Genomic DNA, 22,723 nt, shown 5'->3' on the forward strand with positions numbered 1-22,723 from the left:
GAGACTAGAATCATAAAATCAAACTTAAAGAGTTCTCTAAAAGGGGAATTTTTGATATTGCAGATATATATACATTTACAATAATGATATTTATTTTATTCCATTACGGTGAGGGTAGCGAAGCACACTGGGTATAGCTAGTACTTTTATAAAGCCAATTTGTCATAATAGGACTAAGACCCCATTTCATGCCTATAGTTCTCCTTCATATCGCCCGGCACCAATGTGCCTTGTTGATCCTGTCCTCTATAACTTTGCATGTCACTAGTATCTAGTATCAGGAAGCGAGGTTAATATATGTAGAAAAATTTTTCTTTCTTCTAAAAGAAAAGATTTCCGTTTTTGCCAGGTTAACATTGAGGCCTCTCGGTTGAGCCCAGCTTAAGGCCGTATTCAGACTCTCCTCAGCTTTTCTAATTTGGATCCTTTCTCTTTAAAAGTATTACTACATTGTCTGCATAGCAGACAGGTATAATTTATTTCTTGGTTAGGGTCCTTAGGAGGCTTTTAATCGTGGTAACCAAGAGTAAAGGTGACAAAGTGCTACCCAGTTGTATACCGCGAAATACCTTTTTCCTGATAGTTATATCGTTCATCTCGCAGCTTATCCATCTATTCCTTAGCAACCAGTTACGGAACACCCGGTCAAAATAAAACAGGTCTGGGGATTTGATAAGAGTATCAGTGTGCACGTTATTGAAGGCGCCTTCGATGTCAATGCATATTTGCTATCAAATGATACACCTATGTAGTGGACAACATCGTGTAAAGCGGTTTCCACCTATCGTCCCTTTACATAAGCATGCTTAAATTTTAGGACTTTTTTGAGTAATGCTTTTAACCACTTTATCGACTATCCGTTCAAAGGTTTTAAGTTGGAAGGAAATAAGACTCGGTCGATAAGACTTAATTGTCGCATAGCTAGGTTTCCCTGGCTTAGGTGTAAATATTACCTTGAATCCTGCCATTTAATGGGGGTATATCTGAATTTGAAGCATGTAGTGAATATCTGACGCAGATGTACGGAAACCAGTCCCGCCTCCATCTGTATTGTGTGTTAGCCTCCCCTTCCTCCAATATCATCTATATTATTCGATATACCGGATGGGAAATGGGAGTCCATTAGGAGTTTAATTGTCTCCTCCATATCCTCCAGCCTCCTGCCGTGTTATCGACCATAGATTTCGGTCGGACATGAATTATGGATAGGAATTTGTTATCTTCGATAGTCAGGATTTGGTTAGTGAGTTAGTAGTACCTTCCTTGCTTTTAGAATTTGCCTCCTTAACGTTGACACCTTTACAAAGCTACTGATGATGTGGTCTTAGATATTTTAGTGTCGAGGCTTGCTGTAAGAGCCCTTCCAATCGGCACCTTCCCAATTTTGAATATGACAGCTTTAGAGACGAAATAAGCCCTACCTTTATTCTTGCCAAGACTAGCATAGATTTCTGGTTGATACCTATTACAAATAAAGTTATCTCAGGTTCTTTTTTCCTGTGAAAGACGTCCCAGCATTTTGACCACCAAAAATTTCCAGTATACGTACATTACCCAGTTTACTGCCCCATCCTTTTATGTAGACGGTGGACTTTAAGAGCACCGGAAGCTCGCTCTTCTTTGCCAGTCCCAGCTTAGCGCCGTCCCAGGGAGGAGGGATACTTTCCACCAAGTTCTTTAGGGTGCTAACACATTGCAAAACTTTTTCGCGAAAATGTGACAATACATTTTTTAATTGTTTTGTCCATTTTCACACCGTTAAATAGCCCGAAATAGTTTTATTTTTTGTAAACGAGAAATATGCATATATTTTTTTGACAGTTCATTTTTGAGGAATTTTAATAAAAAAAGAAAAAAAAAAACGAAGTTGTAAATTTTGGTATTGAATATGGGAAATAAATATAAAATAAACATAATGTTTTGCAAATATGAGAATAAACAAAATAAAAAATGTGTTTATAAAATGTTTACAGGTCAAATGTGCAATAAAAAGAATCTGTAAAAGTATACATTTAAATGTTTTATATTTTTCCTAAAATTTTTAAGTACGTTTTATGCAACTATGTAGTTTTGGAATCAGTGGTGAAAGTGGTTGGAGCTACAATACACAGAAAAAACTGAAAATGAGTTTTAATTATGAAAATAATTGTATCAAGCAAGTTTTGCACCTATAACCAAAATGATGATATCAATTACCAAATTTGTAAAAAGAAATAAAAATATATATTTTTTCCAAATAACGAATTAATCAGAACAATTAATGTCAATAATTGAAACAAGATTTAACATTGATTAATTCATTTATTGTATAAATAAAATATTTAATAAATATAAAATTGATATTTTATTAATTTATTAATAAAATAAATTAAACTGTTTGATAGAGAATTTTTTTAAAATCAATTAAGAAGGTGATTAAAACAATGAAATTATTAATCGATTACACACAACGTTAAAGAAATACTAAACCTTTAACAATGCTTTCAGCATGCACAAAAATTATCACTTTATTGTCAAAATTTAACATATAAAGTGTTTCATAATTGACTTTTTAAGAATTATAAATATTGCTAGCACAAAAATTCAAAATCAAATATTAAAAATAAAATATTAAAAATAAAATATTAAAAATAAATAGAAAAGAAGGCCAGAAAATTTTTTCAATTGATTAAAAAATTAATTGAATCATTTAAAAATTTAATCAAAATTTTACACTTAAGTTTCAAACTGACAAAAATGAAGGCTATGGTTTTTCCTCTCAGTTTTTTTTTGTAAATTAGCACGTATTTTGTAGTACTATTAGTAAATGATTTTTCCATGTGGTTATTGCGCTTTTGTGCGGTTTATTTTTTCCGATTAATCAAATGATTGTAGCCTACTTAAAAGCAAATTTTTAAAGACCGTAGAAAAGGGTCTATAAAAGGTTTGGTGAACATTGTTATTTATCATGAATAAGTATTATACATTTCATCTATGTCTTCCTGCAACTCTAGTAACTAGAGCATTGTTAATGACTTCGTCTATTACAATTGCATTTTTAATGACTTCGTCTATTACAATTGCTGAAGTTTTCCATTAATTACAACTTCATAAAAATAGACAACGGCACGACATATTATCAGTAGTACAAAATCAAATGGAGGAGGGAAGGGTCAATTATTGGCTGAACGAAATACAGTTTGCCAGAAGGAATTCACTGCCTATAAACTTGTTTATGTTGATATTTATGTTTATGCTGATATTTATCACTCAGTTACATCCTTTTTCTTAAGGATCCTTTTATAAGGGATAGGACCAATTCTTATAAAATTTTACGGTGAATTTTAGATTCCTATAAAACTTGTTTGTTTCGAATTAGGAAATAGGTTCCTATAAAATAAATTTGTTTCAAATTTCGTTTCTTTACTAGTATTTTAACTCAATTATCAGCATTTAAGAACCTTACACGGGGACTATTTATTTAAAAAAATAAAAAAGTTATAGATTTTTGTCCGGAATTTACCACTGTGCGTTGGTGAGATGCCCACGCTGAACTCGCAGCTCACGCTCTCTATTGCTTGTTTGCCCTTTGAAATTTTACTAAACTACTTTATTTCACATTATTTTATACTGTGAAAACTGAAACACTTATACATTAAATGTTATAAACCAAATAAGAATTATATCAATTGACTTTAATACATTTATTGTTGTATTTCTTATGCTGACATAAAAATAAAAGTCTAACAAAAATATTTATTAAATATTTACTGAAATAAATATTATTAATATATATTTACTAAAAACTAAATTTATTTCAATAAAGTGTTTGTTAGAAAATATGTTCCTTCTGTGTAAATATCAAACAAATTCGATATAAAAAAAAACAAAAATATTTATAAAAATCGAAGTTAAATTTAATTTTTTTCTGTGTAGGCACATTTATTTCGGTGTCTTATAAACTATGCCGAATCATAACTTTTTTACTTTTTTGTCTTAAAGAAATCAGAAATGTAAAAACTTTCATTACCAGGTAACTTCAATTCTCATGGAAAACATAGTTTTATAGAACGATGAATGACACTGCTAATTTTTATAGTGATCGGGCCTCATTGACCCTAGCCCCCATACAAACTCCCCTTCAGAAAATGTCTTGAAGGTCAAAATTCACTTATAAATTATAATAAAACGATTAAAATCTACATAAATAACTTTGAGATAGGCTTAAATTCCTCTACCAAAATTTATAGGGATAGGCCCATATTTCCCTTACTCCCCTATGCCATCTTATACGTAAAAATATCCCAAAATACGGTTAAAGAACAAATTAAAAGCTTTATTTTTTTAAAAATGATCCACTTTTTTAAACACAGTGACTGGTGTAGGGTATCATATAGTCGGCAATATCCGACTATATATTCATACTTGTTTAAGATTACAAAGGTAAAAAAATATCCTTATAAAAGTTAATCCTTGAAATTGTATAAAATTTTTTCCAAAAAATATATTTATAAAAAATGACATTAAATGGAGTATATCTCTTTCAAATTTGGTGTTCATATCTCTATTTGTTATTTTTTTTACCTTTTTTAATATTCCCAGATAATTAATTAATAAATTTTTCACATCAGAAAACTTCAAAGATTTTTTTAGCTAAAATAATATGAATAAAAATATGAGATTAGACAATGTGAAACGGAGTGTCATTTTCTCTACGATATTGTTTAAAAAAATAATAATGTGAAAAACCTTGTAGGATATGAAAGTATAAAAACCATTAAGGATATTATTTAAGTTTTTATCTATGTGGGAGAATGTTGGTATTTACCACATTCAATTGATATCCATTAAATTGTTTTAACTCATACAGAAGTTTATAGTTTTTATTAAAAAATACAATAATTAGATTTATTGTGTGTAGGATTTAAGAAAGTAGAACTCTTATCCTGTATAGAATTGCTCATTACTTTGCTGCATGTTGTATTTTGGATTCAAATAAAAAAGTCTCCGGTGTATTTGGGGTATCGGATTCGCTTTATCAAGCACTATCATAATAACTGGACTATTTGTAATCCATGGCCTTTATGCCACTGAGACTAATGAAAGTGTAATAAACTCCATAGACATTATTTCCGGCCACTATAAAATAAAGTTGTTTTAACTTTCAAGTGGTATTCTATGGTTATTATATAATTTTTTTCCAACAAACATATTTTTTTAATTAAAGTAAATGTGTATAACTTATCTTTTAATATTTTTTGCAAGAAACTGATAAACATAAAATTTTAGAAACTCCATATTATTCATTTAACATATATTTAAAAAAAATTGGATACTAAAGGACTAAAATTCTAAAGGACATCTTTTTATTTTTTATACCCTCCACCACTATCAGTGGTGATAGAGGGTATATATAAGTTTGTCATTCCGTGTGTAACACCAAGAAATATTCATTTAAAACCCAACAAGGTATATATTCAGGGTCCTTATGTAACTCTGATTCGATTTAGCTATGTCCGTCTGTCTGTGTAAAACACGCACCGGTTAAAACGAAGCAATATAAATTAACGAAAATAGGCCAAAATATTCATTTACAGTTTGGTATTGAAAATGAGCAAAATCGGTTCACATCGGGAAAAGTTATGTATCAAAATTTAAAACAACTCCATCAGAATGTTGATATCTTCACAAAATTTTTCAAATTAATATATTATATCAACGGAATTTATAAAATTTTTTTGGATCGGTTCATAATTGGATATAACTCCCATCACTTAAACGAGCATAATTCTTTACATAATTTAGTTTTCCTTATAAAATTTGGAATAAGTATTGCACATATGCAAAGAAATATTACAGTGAAAGATTTTCCCGATCGGTCCATAATTGATCATAGCTCCCATACAAGGTCCCCTCCTGAAAATCATTTAAACCCACATAACTCATTACTAAATTAAGATATCCATAAAAAATTTGGTACAAGTATTGCCCTCACATCGGGAGGTGGTGGGTTCGATTCCCACCTTAGACACTGGTTAAGGAGCGCACAACAGGCTCGATAAAGGCCTAGGTGTATTTCTTTGGATTTGATGTATATAAATCCTTATTCCAAACTAACTAACTAACTAACTAACTAACTAACTAACTAAACATACAAATTTTGACACTAGTATTGCTCATATACACACAAAAATATTACTGTGAAATTGTTTTTCTATCGGCCTATAATTGATCATAGCTCCTCTTATGAACAGAAATATTACTTTGAAATTTTTTTCCGATCAGTACATAATTGTTCATATCTCCCATAAAAGGTCCCATCCCGAAAATCACTTAAACGCACATAACTCATTACTAAATTAAGATATCCATATAAATTTGTTAGATGTATTGCTCACATATACAGAAATATCACTATGAAAGTTTTTTTCGGATCGGTCCATAATTGGTCATAGCATACAAGGTCCCTTCCCGAAAATCACTTAAACGCACACAACTCATTGCTAAATTGAAATAACCATACAAAGTTATAAAATTTGTTAGATATATTGCTCACATATACAGAAATATCACTATGAAAGTTTTTTCGGATCGGCCCATAATTGGTCATAGCATACAAGGTCCCTTCCCGAAAATCGTTTAAACGCACACAACTCATTGCTAAATTTAAATAACCATACAAAGTTTGACACAAGTATTGCTCATATACACAGAAATATTACTGTGAAATCGTATTCCTAACGGCCCATAATTGATCACAGCTCCTATGCAAGGTCCACTTCAGAAAAAAACTTAAAGGCACATAACTCATTACTAAATAATGATACCCATAACAAATTTGGCTAATACGTACTATTTTTGTACACTGAAATGTTATTTCAAAATTTTTTTCATGATCGGTTCATCTTTCTTCATAGCTTCCGTTGCTCTTGATAGCACATATGTAGCTCTTATATACATAAATTACTGTAAAATGGTTCTACGATCATACTAGGTCCCCTCCAGAAAATCACTTTAATGTACAATATTCATTACCAAATATAGATATATATACAGATTTTTTAAATTTTGTCTGTATATGCATAATTGGTCATAGCTTTTATAGAAGGCCCTTTTACGAAAATCTTAAACGCACATTACTCATTATCAAATAATGCAACAAATATTAGTTTGGTATAGAAAAATTCTATATCAAGATTTTTTTCACGATCGCTCCATAACCTAGATGCGGTCAGTTTCATGCAAGGTTCCCTTCATAAAATCACTTGAACACATATTACTTATTACCAAATTACGATAAAGATAAAAAATTTTATGTACAGAAATTTTGCTTAAAGAATTTTTTACGATCGGTATATATTTGGTGAATTCTCCTATACTAGGTCCTGCCCCTAAAAGCAATATAACCGTAGATGCATTATCAATTTGTGTAAAACAAAATTATATAAATGTATTTTGAAAATCCTTAAATCTTTCACACACATGCATACATGCACATTATAAAATATCGTTAAAGCATATCTTAAGGCGCTATAAAAATAGCGTTATGTTCAATAAATATTTTAATTGTAACAAATTTAAACTGTTTAAATCTTCTATTTAAGACATGAGAAAACAATTATTTGATCAACTAAAAATGTATTAATATAAAAGTAGCTGGTGGAGGGTATTTAAGAATCGGCTCAGCCGAATATAGAACTCTAACTTGTTATATTTTAAAATTATTTCATTCGTAAGAATACTGTTATTCTTCTCTTTCATTCGAAACCCATATGACCTACTAGACCGAACCAAATTTTAGTTAAATATAATTATAGTTACTCTTCCTTTCAAAATTTAAAGTCTTCTTAAAAGAAAAAACGATCAGCAAAAAATCAATTTGTTGTACGGTGTTATATGAAGTAGCATTATTATCGTTAAACAATTTATTCGTTTATTTAGATGTTCACATAAACTATATATACATACATATATATAACTTTAAGCTTCTTCGCTACCATTTAAAATAGCTTTGAAACTAAATGGCTGGAAGGCATATCCCAAACCTTCATAAAATTTGCTCATGAATTCGACCCTATTAGAAAAATATGAAAAAATAAAATTTAATACAAATTTAGTTTAAACAATATTTAACAACAACTTACCAGTGCAAACGTAAAGTATGCAAGAATGCAGAAAGGCCTTCAATTAATACCAAAATACCAATTGTTAATACAGCCCAAAAAGCGAACATTAAGAAAAGCATTACTACGCCAACATAGCTGTTTGATAAGAAGCCCATATGCATGACCATATTCCATAAAACTTCCGATAATTCTGAAAGAATAAAAAGTTAGCATTGATATTTATTTGAGAGGACATGTTTAAAATATTTTTAAATACTTACGGGCATGAGCCAATGACAAAGCCCACAATCGCAAATATGAAGCTGTATGGGAAATAGTACTCAACACGTACTCAATGGTATGAATTGCCTGTTGTATAAATATTTCTCCCATGGGTTCATTTTCATGATCATGTCCTCCATGACCGCCAACTTCTGTAGATGTTGAAGGCTTGTCTTGTACACCGTTCATTTCTATATCACCATTTGCATGAACAGCAGTTGCTGCAGCAGCCTTACGTTTACACATATAGTATAATGGTTTACCCAACAACATCCAAGGTATGCAAATAACAGCAATAATAACGAATACCATTTGCACTGTATCTTGACCCTCAAACATAAATTCCTTGCAACCATCTAAGGGAGTCTGACTTTTAAACAACATCATGTTAATAAAAAGAATCAATATAGATGGAGCACATCCGGGAGTTAAAGCTTCTTCATCAGTTACTGCTGAATATCGGACAAATTTAAAGAACATCATGAATACCATATAACCGAAAAGTAATGTTAGGAAAATAATCTGTGGTATAAAGTCCATGAAAATATTAACGGTCTTTTTAAAGTAGGAATAGTTGATTAGGGACATGATAACTCCAAAAATCATGTGAATAACACCAAAGATAATGGATAGTTTCATTTTATAGGTATTTAAGAAAATAATCTTATTATCTGCTAATTGCCAAATGGGATCCAAACCAAGAGGATAGACACCACTAACATGGTATTCGGGATTCATTTGTAAGAAATTATTTGTCAGTACGGTGGTAGTGTTATACCGCACTCTCCAACTGGAACCGAAAATGTTCATTGATTTGGAGAATACGTCATTGTAAATGAATCCAGTATACATGGAGAACAGGCCCATCAACAGTATAATATAACGACCGCCAAAGAATATATTGAAAATTTCTCCCTTAATTTTACGCAGAGTATTCTCTTTCAGGACCATGTATAAAGCAAACAAGAACAAAATAAAGCCATGTCCCAAATCGCCAAACATCACAGCAAACAGGAAGGGGAAAGTAATGCATGTATACAAAGCAGGATTGACTTCCCTATACGAAGCCACACCGTAGGAATCAATCAAATTTTGGAAGCCATTGGTAAATTTGTTAGTTCTAGTAAATGTTGGAGGCTGTTCATTAGACTCAATGACATTCAAGAAAGATGGAATTGTACTTTCAACAGATTTAGAGCCCAATGCCAGAGCATTCTGAACAACAGGCAAATCTTTGGTGGGCACCCAACCTTCTCCAATCAAACACTTGTTACTAACATCCATGTTGAACATATTCAAGGTATGATAAATGGCCTTCATTTTTTTAATCATTATACTCCAAGCGGGTACATTGCGTGCTGCAGCCACCAACACACGATTACGATGATCAGCTGTACTATTTAAAACCATCTTCAAATCTTCCAATCTTGTGGATACGTCCTTGATCATTTCTTCGCGCTCATTGTGAGCACTGGGGCAAGGATAGACCGAAGCATGGAAAGCCTGACATATTTTCTTAATTCTTTGCTTTAATTGTTCACCTTGGAAGAAAGCTACGAATACTGTCTTCAGAACGGGATGTCCGGTTTCAGGATCCTTTACCATGCCACTTAAATCACTGCGTTTAATAAAAATGTTACCGCGACCAATGCGCCATAACATTCGTTCAAAAGCAAAGAACTTTTCTAGCTTTATAACACCAGCTACGAAGCCCAATTGACCTCTGGTTTGATGTGTTTGCTCCAAAGGATCAATATAACGGTTGGTATCTAAATTTAAGATTTCCTGATCCGAAAAGAAACCAACTGTATTTTCCAAAACCTGCTTTAATTCTGTCATATCCATGAAATTTGTATCTAAGTTTACACCATTATGGCTAAGCTCTCTTAGTTCAGTCTCGATGGACTCTAATTTAGCCTCCAAATCAATAATTTCACGCGGGTTTGGTGCTCCAGGCTCATCGTCTTCATTCAGAGCAGGCAAAGCAATATCATCCTTGCGCAATTCGTTTTCAATATAACGTATTCTACGTTCCAATTCATCGCAACGACGTACCTCCGAGACGAATTTTCGTTGAAAAGCGTTCACTTCACCATTAAGCTAAAAGTTTTATAAATTTTAGTTAAAAACTTTTTTTTAATTAAATATGTTTAATTTATTGCACTTACATCACGAAACTGTACGCATCCTCTTTCACCTAACTCGGCTACAGATGCATAAGCAGCTTCAGGTTGTATAAACATTTGGCACAGGGCCATTTCTTCACTTCGGAACATGTCACCCATGATGCTGGTGTTTATTAATTAAACTAAAAGAACAGAATAATTTTGATTTCATAAATAGAAATATAAAAATAATGAAAATTTAAGTATAGATCAGGTTTTAGTGTGTTATTTATCTAAAATCAACCTTCAGTATGGCGACAAAAAATTTGACTAAATTTAACATAAAATCAATTGTTAATAATTCATTTAATAATTGTGGTATTAACCAGGAGGCAGTAGGGTAATGACTACATTTTCAATTACATTTTTAGTAATTACTAATTAAGGTTCTGCCCATTAAATTATTTGTAATTCTAATTGAGGAATTTTAAATTTGTGTGCTTTAGAATTACATGTAATTTGTAATTAATAATACCTTAATAACAATTAAAAACAATTGTAATTAGTAAAATTCAATTACAATTAAAAGTACTTAATTGTTATTTCTCAGTTACACATTAAGCAATAACCAATTGCAATTATTTGAAGTTTTACAAATAAAAAATACATGTAATCGAAGTTTAAAAATTAAGAATGGTAATTTTAATTTAATATGTAATCATTACCTCCCAAGTTGATAACATAGAATTCGACAAACATGATATTTTTAAAAATATTTTATAACTTTTTCTTACTTAGCAAATAGTCCGACGCTCCCATAAATATCGAGATATGTATGTCAAAAACAATTCAGCATAGATCAAATAAATCATTAATAAATTTACATATGTTCATAGTTCGACTGGTATGGTATTTATAACTCAACTGCCTGTTAAAATATACCACAATAAATACTAGTGTAAATAAAACTAAATTAAATATACATTCATTAAATTTTAATGATATTATCAATAACTATTTTTAAAATAAATATACACTTCAGTTGTAGAAAATATAATGTATACATTGATTATTTTTAATACTAGTTGTTGGAGTGTTTGTATTGAAACAGTCTAAGTAATTGTATTTTGTATATAATAATCATACAAAGTGATGAATGGCAAAAGATAAGATACGAACACTTGAAAATTGTATTTAAAGTATTTACGCTTTAAGTGTGTTTAGAATTTCTATAGTGATATATTTTTTCAAAGAACTACACTTTAATATAAAGTAATTTGAATTTTATATATTGAATGCTTGAGTACCACGTGACTAATATAATGTTGTATTTTACTTTAAATAAAATTTGACTAAAATATATAATTTACTAAAAATATTCAAAAAATACTTTATATTAGACCTACTATAGTTTATGATTGGTCTAAACCTGTTATATTTTCCACACTACTATCGCAAAATTATTTTAGTGTTTATCATAAATTATGAACTCTAAATAAAAATATTACTGGTAGTTAAACATTACTGTAAGTTATATAAACATATATTAAATTAAATTTCTTAACGATTCATCTCTTTGTATATGTCTGTAGAGAGGTCGATAGATGAACAGCAAGACAAAGGAGTTTTGTTACGAATATTTTTCGTTAATTTGCATTTAATTTATAAATTGATTCAAGCAAGTATAGCGAGTATAGCGTAGTCACAAGAAAACAGAATATATGTATATAAGACCGACTCACTATGTATGGAAATAAAAAACGCGTTTTTGTTACCCATCTAAAAATTTACCTTGCTTTGTTTAATGATAATTCCCAAAATATTTAGTCTAGCGATGGCCGTTCGTATGCTGGACCAAATTAAAGAAATTTATTTTTGAATTATTTTTTTTTTTAATTTTAGTTTTCTTTTGAAACAATATATCCAATGTGGGGCATCGAATGAAAAGGATTTTAAAGACGCGACTAAAGATGTATTAATCATAAATAATCATTAAATATTAATTGTCATATTCCAAAAAATTTAAAATTGCTAGGTTTTTCATTAATATAAACAAAATGTATAACTGAATAAAGACTTTTTAGTAACCGGTCCAGCTCATGAACGGCCATCGATAGACTTAAAATACTTTGCGAACTATCATAAAACAAAACAAAGATTTTTTGAAGCTGGTAAAATATTGAATTAAACATGAAAAGTCGTGTTCCCCATAGGATATTTTCTTGAATACTATCCAACTCACGAACGGACAACACTTAAACCAAAATATTTTAGGTAACATCATATTATATAAAAGAGAATATTTTGAGGGTTTTTTTGTGAGTCGTTCTAATGTATATGTTGCTGCTGTCTTGCGTCTACATATTTATAAAAAATTTTTTTGGACGCAATTTTTAGAGATTGTCACACAATTTTGCTCATATTTCTGTTATATACGATCGAATTTGTAATTTTGAAAAAAAAATTTTTGGAAAACATTCTTGAGAATTTAAATTCTAAACATATCCGAGGTCTTCAGATTCTTCTCAGTTGATAGGAGGATATAGGTATAGTACAAAAATCCTTAGAAAAATCCTTCAGAAAAAACTGAAAATGAGTTTTAATTATCAAAATAATTGTATCAAGCAAGTTTTGCATCTATAATCTAAATGATGATATCAATTACCAAATTTGTAAAAAAGTAAAAATATATAATTTTTCCAAATAACAAATTAATCAGAACAATTAATGTCACTAATTGAGACAAGATTTAAAATTGATTAATTCATTAATTGTATAAATTAAATATTTAATAAATATAAAATTGATTTTTTATTAATTTATTAATCAAATAAATTAAACTGTTTGATAGAGAATTTTTATAAATCAATTAAGAAGGTGATTAAAACAATCAAATTATTAATCTATTACACACAACAGAATACTAGGAATACTAGACTTTTAACAATGCGTTCAGCATTTTCAAAAATTATCACTTTATTGACACAATTTAACATATAAAGTGTTTCGTAAATTGCAAAGAAACTTGAATATTATATACCTAAAAATTTATGGACTATTTAAGAATTTTAAATATTGCTAGCACAAAAATTCAAAAAAAAAAAATATATTAAAAATAAATCTAAAATAGAAAAGAAGGCCAGAAAATTTTTTTAAATCAATTAAAAAATTACTTGAATTAATTAAAAATTTTATTAAAATTTTACACTTTAGTTCAAAAAACGAGATAATTAAGACAAATAAAAATTTGTTTAAATAAAAAATAAAGAAAATTAAAACATGTTAATTGAAAATAAACTACCGATAATTTTTCTGTGTAGGCTCCTATCGGACCTATTGTACGCTCATTTTTATTAAATAGTCCACTTAATGCATTATTTTTTAATGTTCAGAAACTCAGTTTTAGTGAGGAATGTTATTTCCAGAATAACATCACTTCCAAGATACTTCGATCTAACTTAGACGAATGCCATGTATTGTATGCTCGTAATCCTTTGTGTTTAGACCTTATGGCATTCCCTCACACATATTTTGATTTCAAATTTAGTTGCATAGAATCGTTTTGCATTCGTCACTTCAATATCTCTTTCAAATTTTGTATAGGCCATATTACTTCTATTTTTCTTTTCTCAGGTGTTTTATAGCTCATCATAAAGTCGGATATGAATAAATATAATTGATAGTTTGTTTTATTTTCATTATAATCTTTCTTGATAGTAGTTGAAGTATCTACATTTAATATATTTCTAATGTTTGAGAAATATTTTAAGAATAATTTATAATGTATCTTAAATATTTATTTCTATTTATTCACAATATCACTAAAGTCTTTAAATATTCCTTTAATTGTATTGATTTTTTTTAATTTGACAACTTAAATACAAATATATTAAAAGTATTAAATTGAGTTAAAATAATGACAAATGGTGGGAAAATTTTGTTCCAAAAAAATAAAAAAAAAGTTCAACATTATCAATTATATTTAACAACTTGCCAAATTTGTAAAAATTCTTTAATCAATCTTATGAATAATTAATTCTTTTTACCAATTATAATTACTATAAAATATTTTATGCTTAATTGCTGTTAAATTGTAGACTTAGTATCTCTTATTTATTTTTTTCTCTTTCTCTCTCACATGATCAATCACGTGCTTTACGTCACTTAATACATTTGACTTTGATATACAATCGAAATAATCAATTATGATAATATTATCGTTATCGTGTTATTTTGTTATTTTCAAAACCTCACCAATTCCGATAATTGTCTAATCATTAAGATAAGGATTAATAAAATCTTTAGTGTATAACAAATGAAGCCAACATTTTTTGAAAATGCAATTTTATGAGTATTTAATGGTGGTAAACAATTTAATAAATTTTACATTATGTGCGAGATTTATATGAGTAAAAAACGGTTAAGTAATAAATTAGTTTTATAAGTAATAAATAATAAGTAATTTTAGTACACATAACTCGTGGATGTTATAATTTTTTTTAGACTAACAAATTTTATAAATAAATATTTTTATAGATAGAATTTATAGATCAAATTTAATATATATTTTCAAATAATTTAATGTTCTTGGTAAGTTATTTTGTTAAGGTAAGTTTGACAAAAAAGACGTGGCTCTTTAAAAGTCGACATTTAAATTTCCTTTAAAAAAGTATTTGTTTACTCACGCATAATATGTATATACTTGAATTTATTACTTTAAAATATTATTACTATTCTTTTCGACATTATGCTCAATTAAAAGTAAGATCAAGAAAACATTTCTACAAAATTGTGGTTACGTCATTTTTGTCCAATATTTGACATGTTTGAACGTAGTAATGTCATAAATGCTCAAAAGTATATAATTTTTTAAATCATTATTAAATTATAAGAGGATCATGCTATGACTGTGCGTCTAGCTATCTATTGAAAGCAATAAGGAGCCCACACAGAAAGTGTTAAGTCTGAACCAAACAAATTTAATAAGGACCAAAATTTTTTATACCAATACTGGCTTTAGTTTTAGTTGATTTATGGTAACGATAATAGTTATTTTTAAAACACTTTTATATTAATAATTATTTTACTCACAAATGTATGTCATAATTGTTACTAAGCAACATTTATTGCCACTATAATCTTAATTTTAATCAAAACAAGTAAGAAGTTATATTCAGGCGAGGCCGACCACATAATACCCTACACCTGTATACGAATAAAATGTGATTTAGTTTTCATAATAAAGCATTTAAGTTGAATTGTACCTTGCCTCAGATATACTTAAGCTATTTACTGTTTAATAAAACTGTGGATATTTAAGTAAAATTTTGATAGGGGCTTTTTACAGGGGCTAGGGTCCTATAATTGAGGCTCTATAATTATAAAGTTCATCAGGGTCTTCAAGACTAGTATATAACTTGGTTTTGCAGCTTTTTGTCGAGATACGAGTATATTAAACATAATTATGAACTTAAGAGCCCTATTTGGCGGGTTCAGTTCTTAGGGCCTAGGTGAAATAATGGACCGATGTTAACAATTTTCAATAGGCTTCGTCTAAAGTACCATAAAAGATAATGTGCCAAATTTCATTGAATTGTCTCCTGCGACCTGTCGTTTGATTACAAGGTTTACAAGCTCTATTCGGGGGTTCAGTTGTATGGGGGCTAGGTGAAATAATGAACCGATGTTAATCAATAGGCTTCGTTTACGGTATAATAGAAGATCATGTGCAAATTTCCTTAAATTATCTCTAAAATTGCGACCTGTAGTTTGATTACAATGTTTACAAGCCTTATTCGGGGGTACAGTTGTAAGTATGAGGGCTAGGTGAAATAATGGACCGATCTTAACCATTTTCAATAAGGTTCATCCCTGGGACAATAGAAGATCATGCACCAAATTTTATACAATTATCTTCAAAATTTATTTAGGCACACTTGTTCTAATAAAACTGTTTCTTTGTTTTGAAACTAGGTAGTTCTTAATTGTTCTCGAGTGTCAATTTTTTGATAAGATTGAGTTTTAAACTTATCATATCAATTTATCATATGTTTTTAACAATAAATGTCGACAAATTCTCACAACTCTAGGGCCGAAACAACATAATATAATAACATAATGTTAAAGCTAGCACAACAAAAAACTTGAATGTATTTGTACAATGTTCATTTGAAACAAACAAAAAAATTCTGTATCCGTACTCGTCAGGTTCGCAGCTTTAAATTAAAACAAGTAGAAAAGTATAGTCGGGCATGGCCCAACATATAATATCCCACACCATGAGCATATTTTTAAAATTTTTGTTTTTCATAAAGAAACTTTTATGTTGAATTTTACCTTCCAAAGTATTTAAGCAATTTATTGATAAAAACAAAATTTTCTAAATGAGGCTTTTTATAGGAGTATAAGTCAAACTAACAAATTAAATAACATTATGTTTTATTGTTGTTCATTGCAATACAAATGGTTACAAGTCAATTTTAGCCGTTTAAGACATTTTTTAAAGAGGGGTTTGTATGGGGGCTAGGGTCAAATAAGGGCCGATCATTACAAAAATCTGCAGTGTCATTAATACTTATGTAAAACTTATTTGTGCCAATTTTAAGAGGGATAATATTTCACTGATGAGCCTGCTATATTTCGTTATGGTCGGAAGTGTTTTTTGAATGGTTTTGCCTCATAAGAAGCTAACTAATTTCCGGATAACCTGCCGGAAATCAGTTAAGTGTTGTAAACAGATAAATTTAATAACATTAACTCCAATTGTAATCAAAACTTTCTTATATACATTGACCGAACTTTATTGTAAGAGGACTTCTGTCATTATCCTGTCGAATTCTTCAAATTATCTTTATAGTGCGCAATATATTTACATGGACACACAAGCAGATGGAAGACCTAGCTTAAGCGACTCAGTGATTCCGGACCGATTGATATACTTTAAGGTCGGTGTGGGATCAAAATTATTCAATATTTCTCAGTGATTCTAAGCCGGTTGATATACTTTAAGGTGGGTGTATGATCAATATTTTTGGGTTGTTACAAAAATCAGCAGAAACGCATAATACCCTCAGCACTATAGACTCACAGGGTATAAAAACACATGTTATAACACTTTCTTTTATACTTAAATTAAACAATAACTCAACAATTTCGAATCCGATATACCCACCATTAAACCTCAAAAAAATTTTGTACAGAGATTTTAACGCATTTTCTGACGGACGGACAGACATGACTATATCGTCTTAGGATTTGATAAGGACACTGACCAATTCCAATACCAGTTATTTATTGCTCGATATATTTATTTTATTTTCAAATTCTCCAGAAAATCTACAAGGTCAACAGTTTATAAATTTTATAACGATCTGTCTAAAAACCGGAATAAAAAGAAATTTGGGATTCGAAAATTTTAACAATTGTCCATTGTTTATTTGAAATTCTTCTGAAAATCTATTAAATGCATTTATATGTATGTCAGCAAAAATAATTCAAGGTCAACAGTTTATAAATTTTCACCTGAATTGTGATTATTTTAATTTTGATAACATACATGTATCAAGGGTGAATTATCGCTGATATTTCCAGTAATTGAAATTTCCACAAAAATGTTTTAATACATAGCGCACACAAATTAGGACATAAAATCCAACATTTTAAACATATTTTTATTTATTTTTTTTTTTTCAATTTACAAATTCTTTTATTTTTTGTTAAGATAAATATTTATTCAGAAATCAATAAATTTTTGTGATTGCTGCAGACGCACAGCCACCTGTATTCAGTTAAAAATTAATTAACACCTTTTTTCCATTCAAAGTGTCGAACGTGTTTAATTGAGTTGTTAACATAATTTATTTTTGTTTGCGCCATAATATGTCATTGCACACATTATTTAATTTTGATTATTTAAACAATTAATTTAAATAACATTTTCAATTACCGTTTATAATTAAAATAAATAAACACCACTTTTTATAATTTTCCAGCGACCGTAATGTAATTATTGTTTATACTCTCCCGTTTTATTTTACGGTATTTTGGTGATTTTTTAAATGATACAACCTGCTACTTGGCCTGCAAACATCTAAACTGTTTTTTCAATTGGAAAATAATAGAAATAAATACAACCAATTCTATCTTTCTTCTCATATATTTTTTTTTGATAATAATTGTTTTAATCTATAACGTATGAAATATTAAAAAAAGCAATTCGTAATGTAACATTAACAATTGCAAAACCAATATTTTCTTTTTTTTATCAAACAAATCGAACAGCAATAACAAGAACAACAGCAAAGAAATACAAACAAAGTTTAATTGTTAATTATTATTAATGGAAATTTCAATGACCCAACTCTACTGGGTGTTTGTAACATATGTATGTATGTATTTTACTTTATCATCAAATGTTGTTGTAAAATTTCTTATCACAGAAATAATTTTCATTTTTTCTGACGAAGAAAAATCTACAAACACTTAAAGATTAACAATAATTTGTCATGTGCTAAATTATGACTGAACTTTAAAATTGTTTGTTAACAAATTGACATTATCATTATTTTATGTCTCTAATTCATTTGGGGTTTTTAAGAAAATTTGTTATTTTTTAACATTTGTCTGATTAATATTGTGTTTTTTTCGTATGTCATAATTATATGGGAAAAAGGAATTTTAATTTCACCAAATAGAATAAAAATTTCTTAAGTCATACGAAATAATGTCCAAATGGATTTTCCCAATAAACATTGAATTAAACCTGTGAAACATTTTGAAAATGTTCTTAACATTATTTGGTGTTTTTCAATTTGTTAAAAAAAAAAAAACAAATTAAAAAAGTGTAGTCAATGGGCACTGTCACACGTTCAATATATATCGTGATATTTCGTGCATTGTGAAATTTATTGAACATTTAGCATATAATATTGATGAATCGTTTTCAATACTTTTTTCAACTTTTATAGAAAGAAAGTGCTCCAGAGTTCCACTTTTCTCTCTACATGCTCTACATGTGTCTAAATCCGCACGTCCAATTTTGCATAGATGCGCTCGTAATCCTGTGTGTCCACTTAAAATACGTACCATCTTACTAACTTCAGACTTGCTCATTTTGAGCAGATGTCTAATGTTTCGCTTGACCAAGACATTCTATCTGGGATCAGCGATTCAAAGTTTCCAACATATTCTGTATACGATTAGGCACGTCCGATGATTTTGTATAACCTTCCAATGTGTCCAGTATATATTGATGACTACGAGTAGGGTTTGCAAATCTTATAATCATAATACAGGTCGCAATTTTACAGATAATTCAATGAAATGGTTTACATCGGTCTTTTATTTCACCTAGCTCCCATACAACTGAACCCCCCGACTATGGCTTTTAAGTTAATAATTATGTTTAATATACTCATATCTCGACAAAAGGCTGCTATACAAGACTTAATGACCCTCACGAATTCTATAATTATAGGGCCTCATATGACTCTAGGCCCTATGAAGAGCCCCCTCAAAATTTCACATAAATGTTCACAATTTAATTCAACAAGAAACCTTTTATGTTAGTATATCAAAGTCAAGGTACAAATAAATTTAAATGGTTTATTATTATTACCAAATCACATTTTATTTTTGTAATAGGTGTAGGGTATTATATGATCTGCCTCGCCCGACTATAATTTCTTACCTGTTAAATTTAAAATACATTTAGAAAATATGTTTGATTTGTAACTGCCTTTTTGATTGAGAAGACACTTATTTTCCATTTGAAAACAAAAATGGTCAAGTTTCTTCTCCAAGGCTATATATGAAATTTAAATAAATTTCTAAATATATATTTAAGTCATATCAAAGGGTTCTGCTTATTGGGTTAATATTTTTGCTCAAATCAGGGTAGAAGATAAAAAACAGTCATAACTTGTAAAAAATTCCGGTATAGCGATGAAAATTGATCCAAAAAAGTCTTTACGAAACAAAATCTCTTTACTGAATTTTATGAGCATGAATAATAACTGACCCTCCTGATGATAAGGATTCCTTCAGATATTGACTCTAATGTCCATTGACTACTTAAAAATACGACTTAAGCAATTACTGTATTTTTTTTAACATACATTTTTGAAACTATATTTGATGGTGACCAATTGATAATTGACCGAACGCCCGTTATCAGCTTCCTTAAGTTGTAGCCTCTATCTTTTTTCGTTCTGACACGTTCGTAACTAGCAAAGACCAAGTTTATATATTTATTGTGCTATTACGATCAATATTAATTTGGGAGTATTATGAATTTGTAATTCTATATACATATATACCTTCAATTTTTTATAAAAAAATCCTTTATTAAATAATTTTTCTTCTGTACTAAAATTATTAACATATGAATATAGATTTTGTCATTGTGCATTCATTGCAAACTAATTGCTTTTTAGAAACCAATATAAAACAATTTTATTTAGTATTTAAAAATTTTAATTTACACTAATTATTTGGTATTCCCGCACAATACTTGGAATCTATAACGCACTTTGATCGTTTTTATTAACTTATGCTAAAATTATTTTAAATTTTGCAATCAAAAACTTTATCATGTGTAAATATTTATTTCAATTTTATAATGCAGCATACCAACGTTTACTATTCGAATATAAAAAATAAACTAAAAATCAAATGCTTGTCAATTGAAATTTTTGAAATACCAAAAATGTATATAAATAAATGTAAATACAAGCAGCAAGTTATATTTATTTTAAATGATTAAATAAATCAACAAATGTGATGTTTAAATCAATATTCCAATATGAGTATGTTAATAAATAATACAAATATTTTGTTGTGTTCAAATTTAATGTTTATTGAACAACTTTTTGCTTGTTTTCATAAAGATACTTTTACACTTAACTCTTAAGTAACCTTTAAACAAAAAAGTTGTTTTTCAGGCTACTCAAAAGAGTTAAATTCCGATTTTTAATTTTAATACGAATTTATTTAGCTATAGCTATTTCTTACTCTGACATATCAATAAATCTTAAAGTTTCGTATTTAAAAAAATGACAACAAAAATGTCAGCAAACTTAAATAGTCTAGACACTGCGTTTGCAGGAAATTCAAAACGGAAGAGCAGCGTTGAAATGAAATTTATGTTTGTGATTACAATGTTATTATAGATAGATATAGGGGAGATGTTATAATTCTCCATACAAAATTACCAACAAGTATTTAATAAATCATCTTCAATGAATATGCAATAAATTTAAAAGATACAAATTTTAAGAAATACTTACACGCACTTTTCATGAAAATCGGCTAAAATAATGAAGAATATTAACTAAAATGCAAGAAAAAGTTTCTTAAATATTTTTTTCGTTTTACGTTTTTATCTATCTAAATCACTCATTCTTTCACATTTAAAATCTGCCTGTTACAAATGATGTGTTTCTGTTACACACAAAAAACTAAAACTTTCAAAAGATCAAGCACGTAACTTGACAAAATATCAACAACTTAAACATTTCTTTTGTTTAATTAAGTTTTAAACATTTTAGCACTTGAATGACATTAAAGTTTGCAAGTTTTTACGATAAATTAAAAATTTATGACGTTTTCTCATTTTATTATTCATAATTTTTTGTTTGGCAATCCGACCCAATAGGAAATGTTTTATGTTTGAAATAGCGCTTCATAGTACATCAAATAACTGTGAATAACGGTGTAATGGTTGAAATTTATAATTATTTTTTATAGAATTAAATTTAATTCCAAATTATTATCTTAAGAGTTTCCAATCGAACCTATATTTTGTATAAATATAGTAATTATTATTAATCATACGCCTTAGTGGCAGTTGAAGTTTTTATTTCCTCAAATAAAAGCAAACGAGATGAAAAACATATAACATATAGACATAAGTAATGCTTTAACTCCATTTCTCTTGATTTATTATTGATTATGCAAAATATTAAATTTCATTTTAATTTTTTCTATTTTGTGCGGTTATTTTGTATTGCTCATCTAGCAACAAAATATGTAATTCATAAAATGTTATATATTTAACTTTATTTTTCACTTCCTCAACGCTGATTTTACTAGGATTATTCCAAAAAATCATTTGTCATTTACTGTGAATGATGATGAGTTGGCAGCTCCATTGTAAACTGCAGTAAACATAAGTATTTGTTGGTTTCAATGGTTATGAAAAAAACAACAAATACGAGCTAAAAAGATACTTCAATACTTTTGTTAGGGTTTCAA

The 22,723-nt window shown here is 28.7% G+C and overlaps 1 protein-coding gene across 4 annotated transcripts; it reads right to left on the reverse strand.

Annotated features, from left to right (window-relative positions):
- Positions 1–7,857: 7,857 nt before the first annotated feature.
- LOC111681069 (V-type proton ATPase 116 kDa subunit a1) lies at positions 7,858–20,934 on the reverse strand. 4 transcript variants are annotated; one of them, XM_046956543.1, is made up of 6 exons: positions 20,788–20,934; positions 20,587–20,694; positions 10,535–10,674; positions 8,366–10,466; positions 8,124–8,295; positions 7,858–8,053 (listed from the first exon to the last, which is right to left on the reverse strand). In XM_046956543.1, exons 3-6 carry the CDS (start codon positions 10,649–10,651, stop codon positions 7,960–7,962), a joined length of 2,484 nt encoding a protein of 827 aa, XP_046812499.1. In that variant the 5' UTR covers positions 10,652–10,674; positions 20,587–20,694; positions 20,788–20,934; the 3' UTR covers positions 7,858–7,959. The 4 variants fall into 4 exon arrangements, with proteins under 4 accessions (XP_046812499.1, XP_046812498.1, XP_023298554.2 ...); XM_046956542.1 differs by lacking the exons at positions 20,587–20,694; positions 20,788–20,934 and adding an exon at positions 18,027–18,553; XM_023442786.2 differs by lacking the exons at positions 20,587–20,694; positions 20,788–20,934 and adding an exon at positions 18,417–18,550.
- Between the last annotated feature and the right edge of the window lie 1,789 nt (positions 20,935–22,723).

The sequence above is a fragment of the Lucilia cuprina genome, chromosome 2 (genome assembly GCF_022045245.1).
Source record: "Lucilia cuprina isolate Lc7/37 chromosome 2, ASM2204524v1, whole genome shotgun sequence".
Lineage (NCBI taxonomy): Eukaryota > Metazoa > Arthropoda > Insecta > Diptera > Calliphoridae > Lucilia > Lucilia cuprina.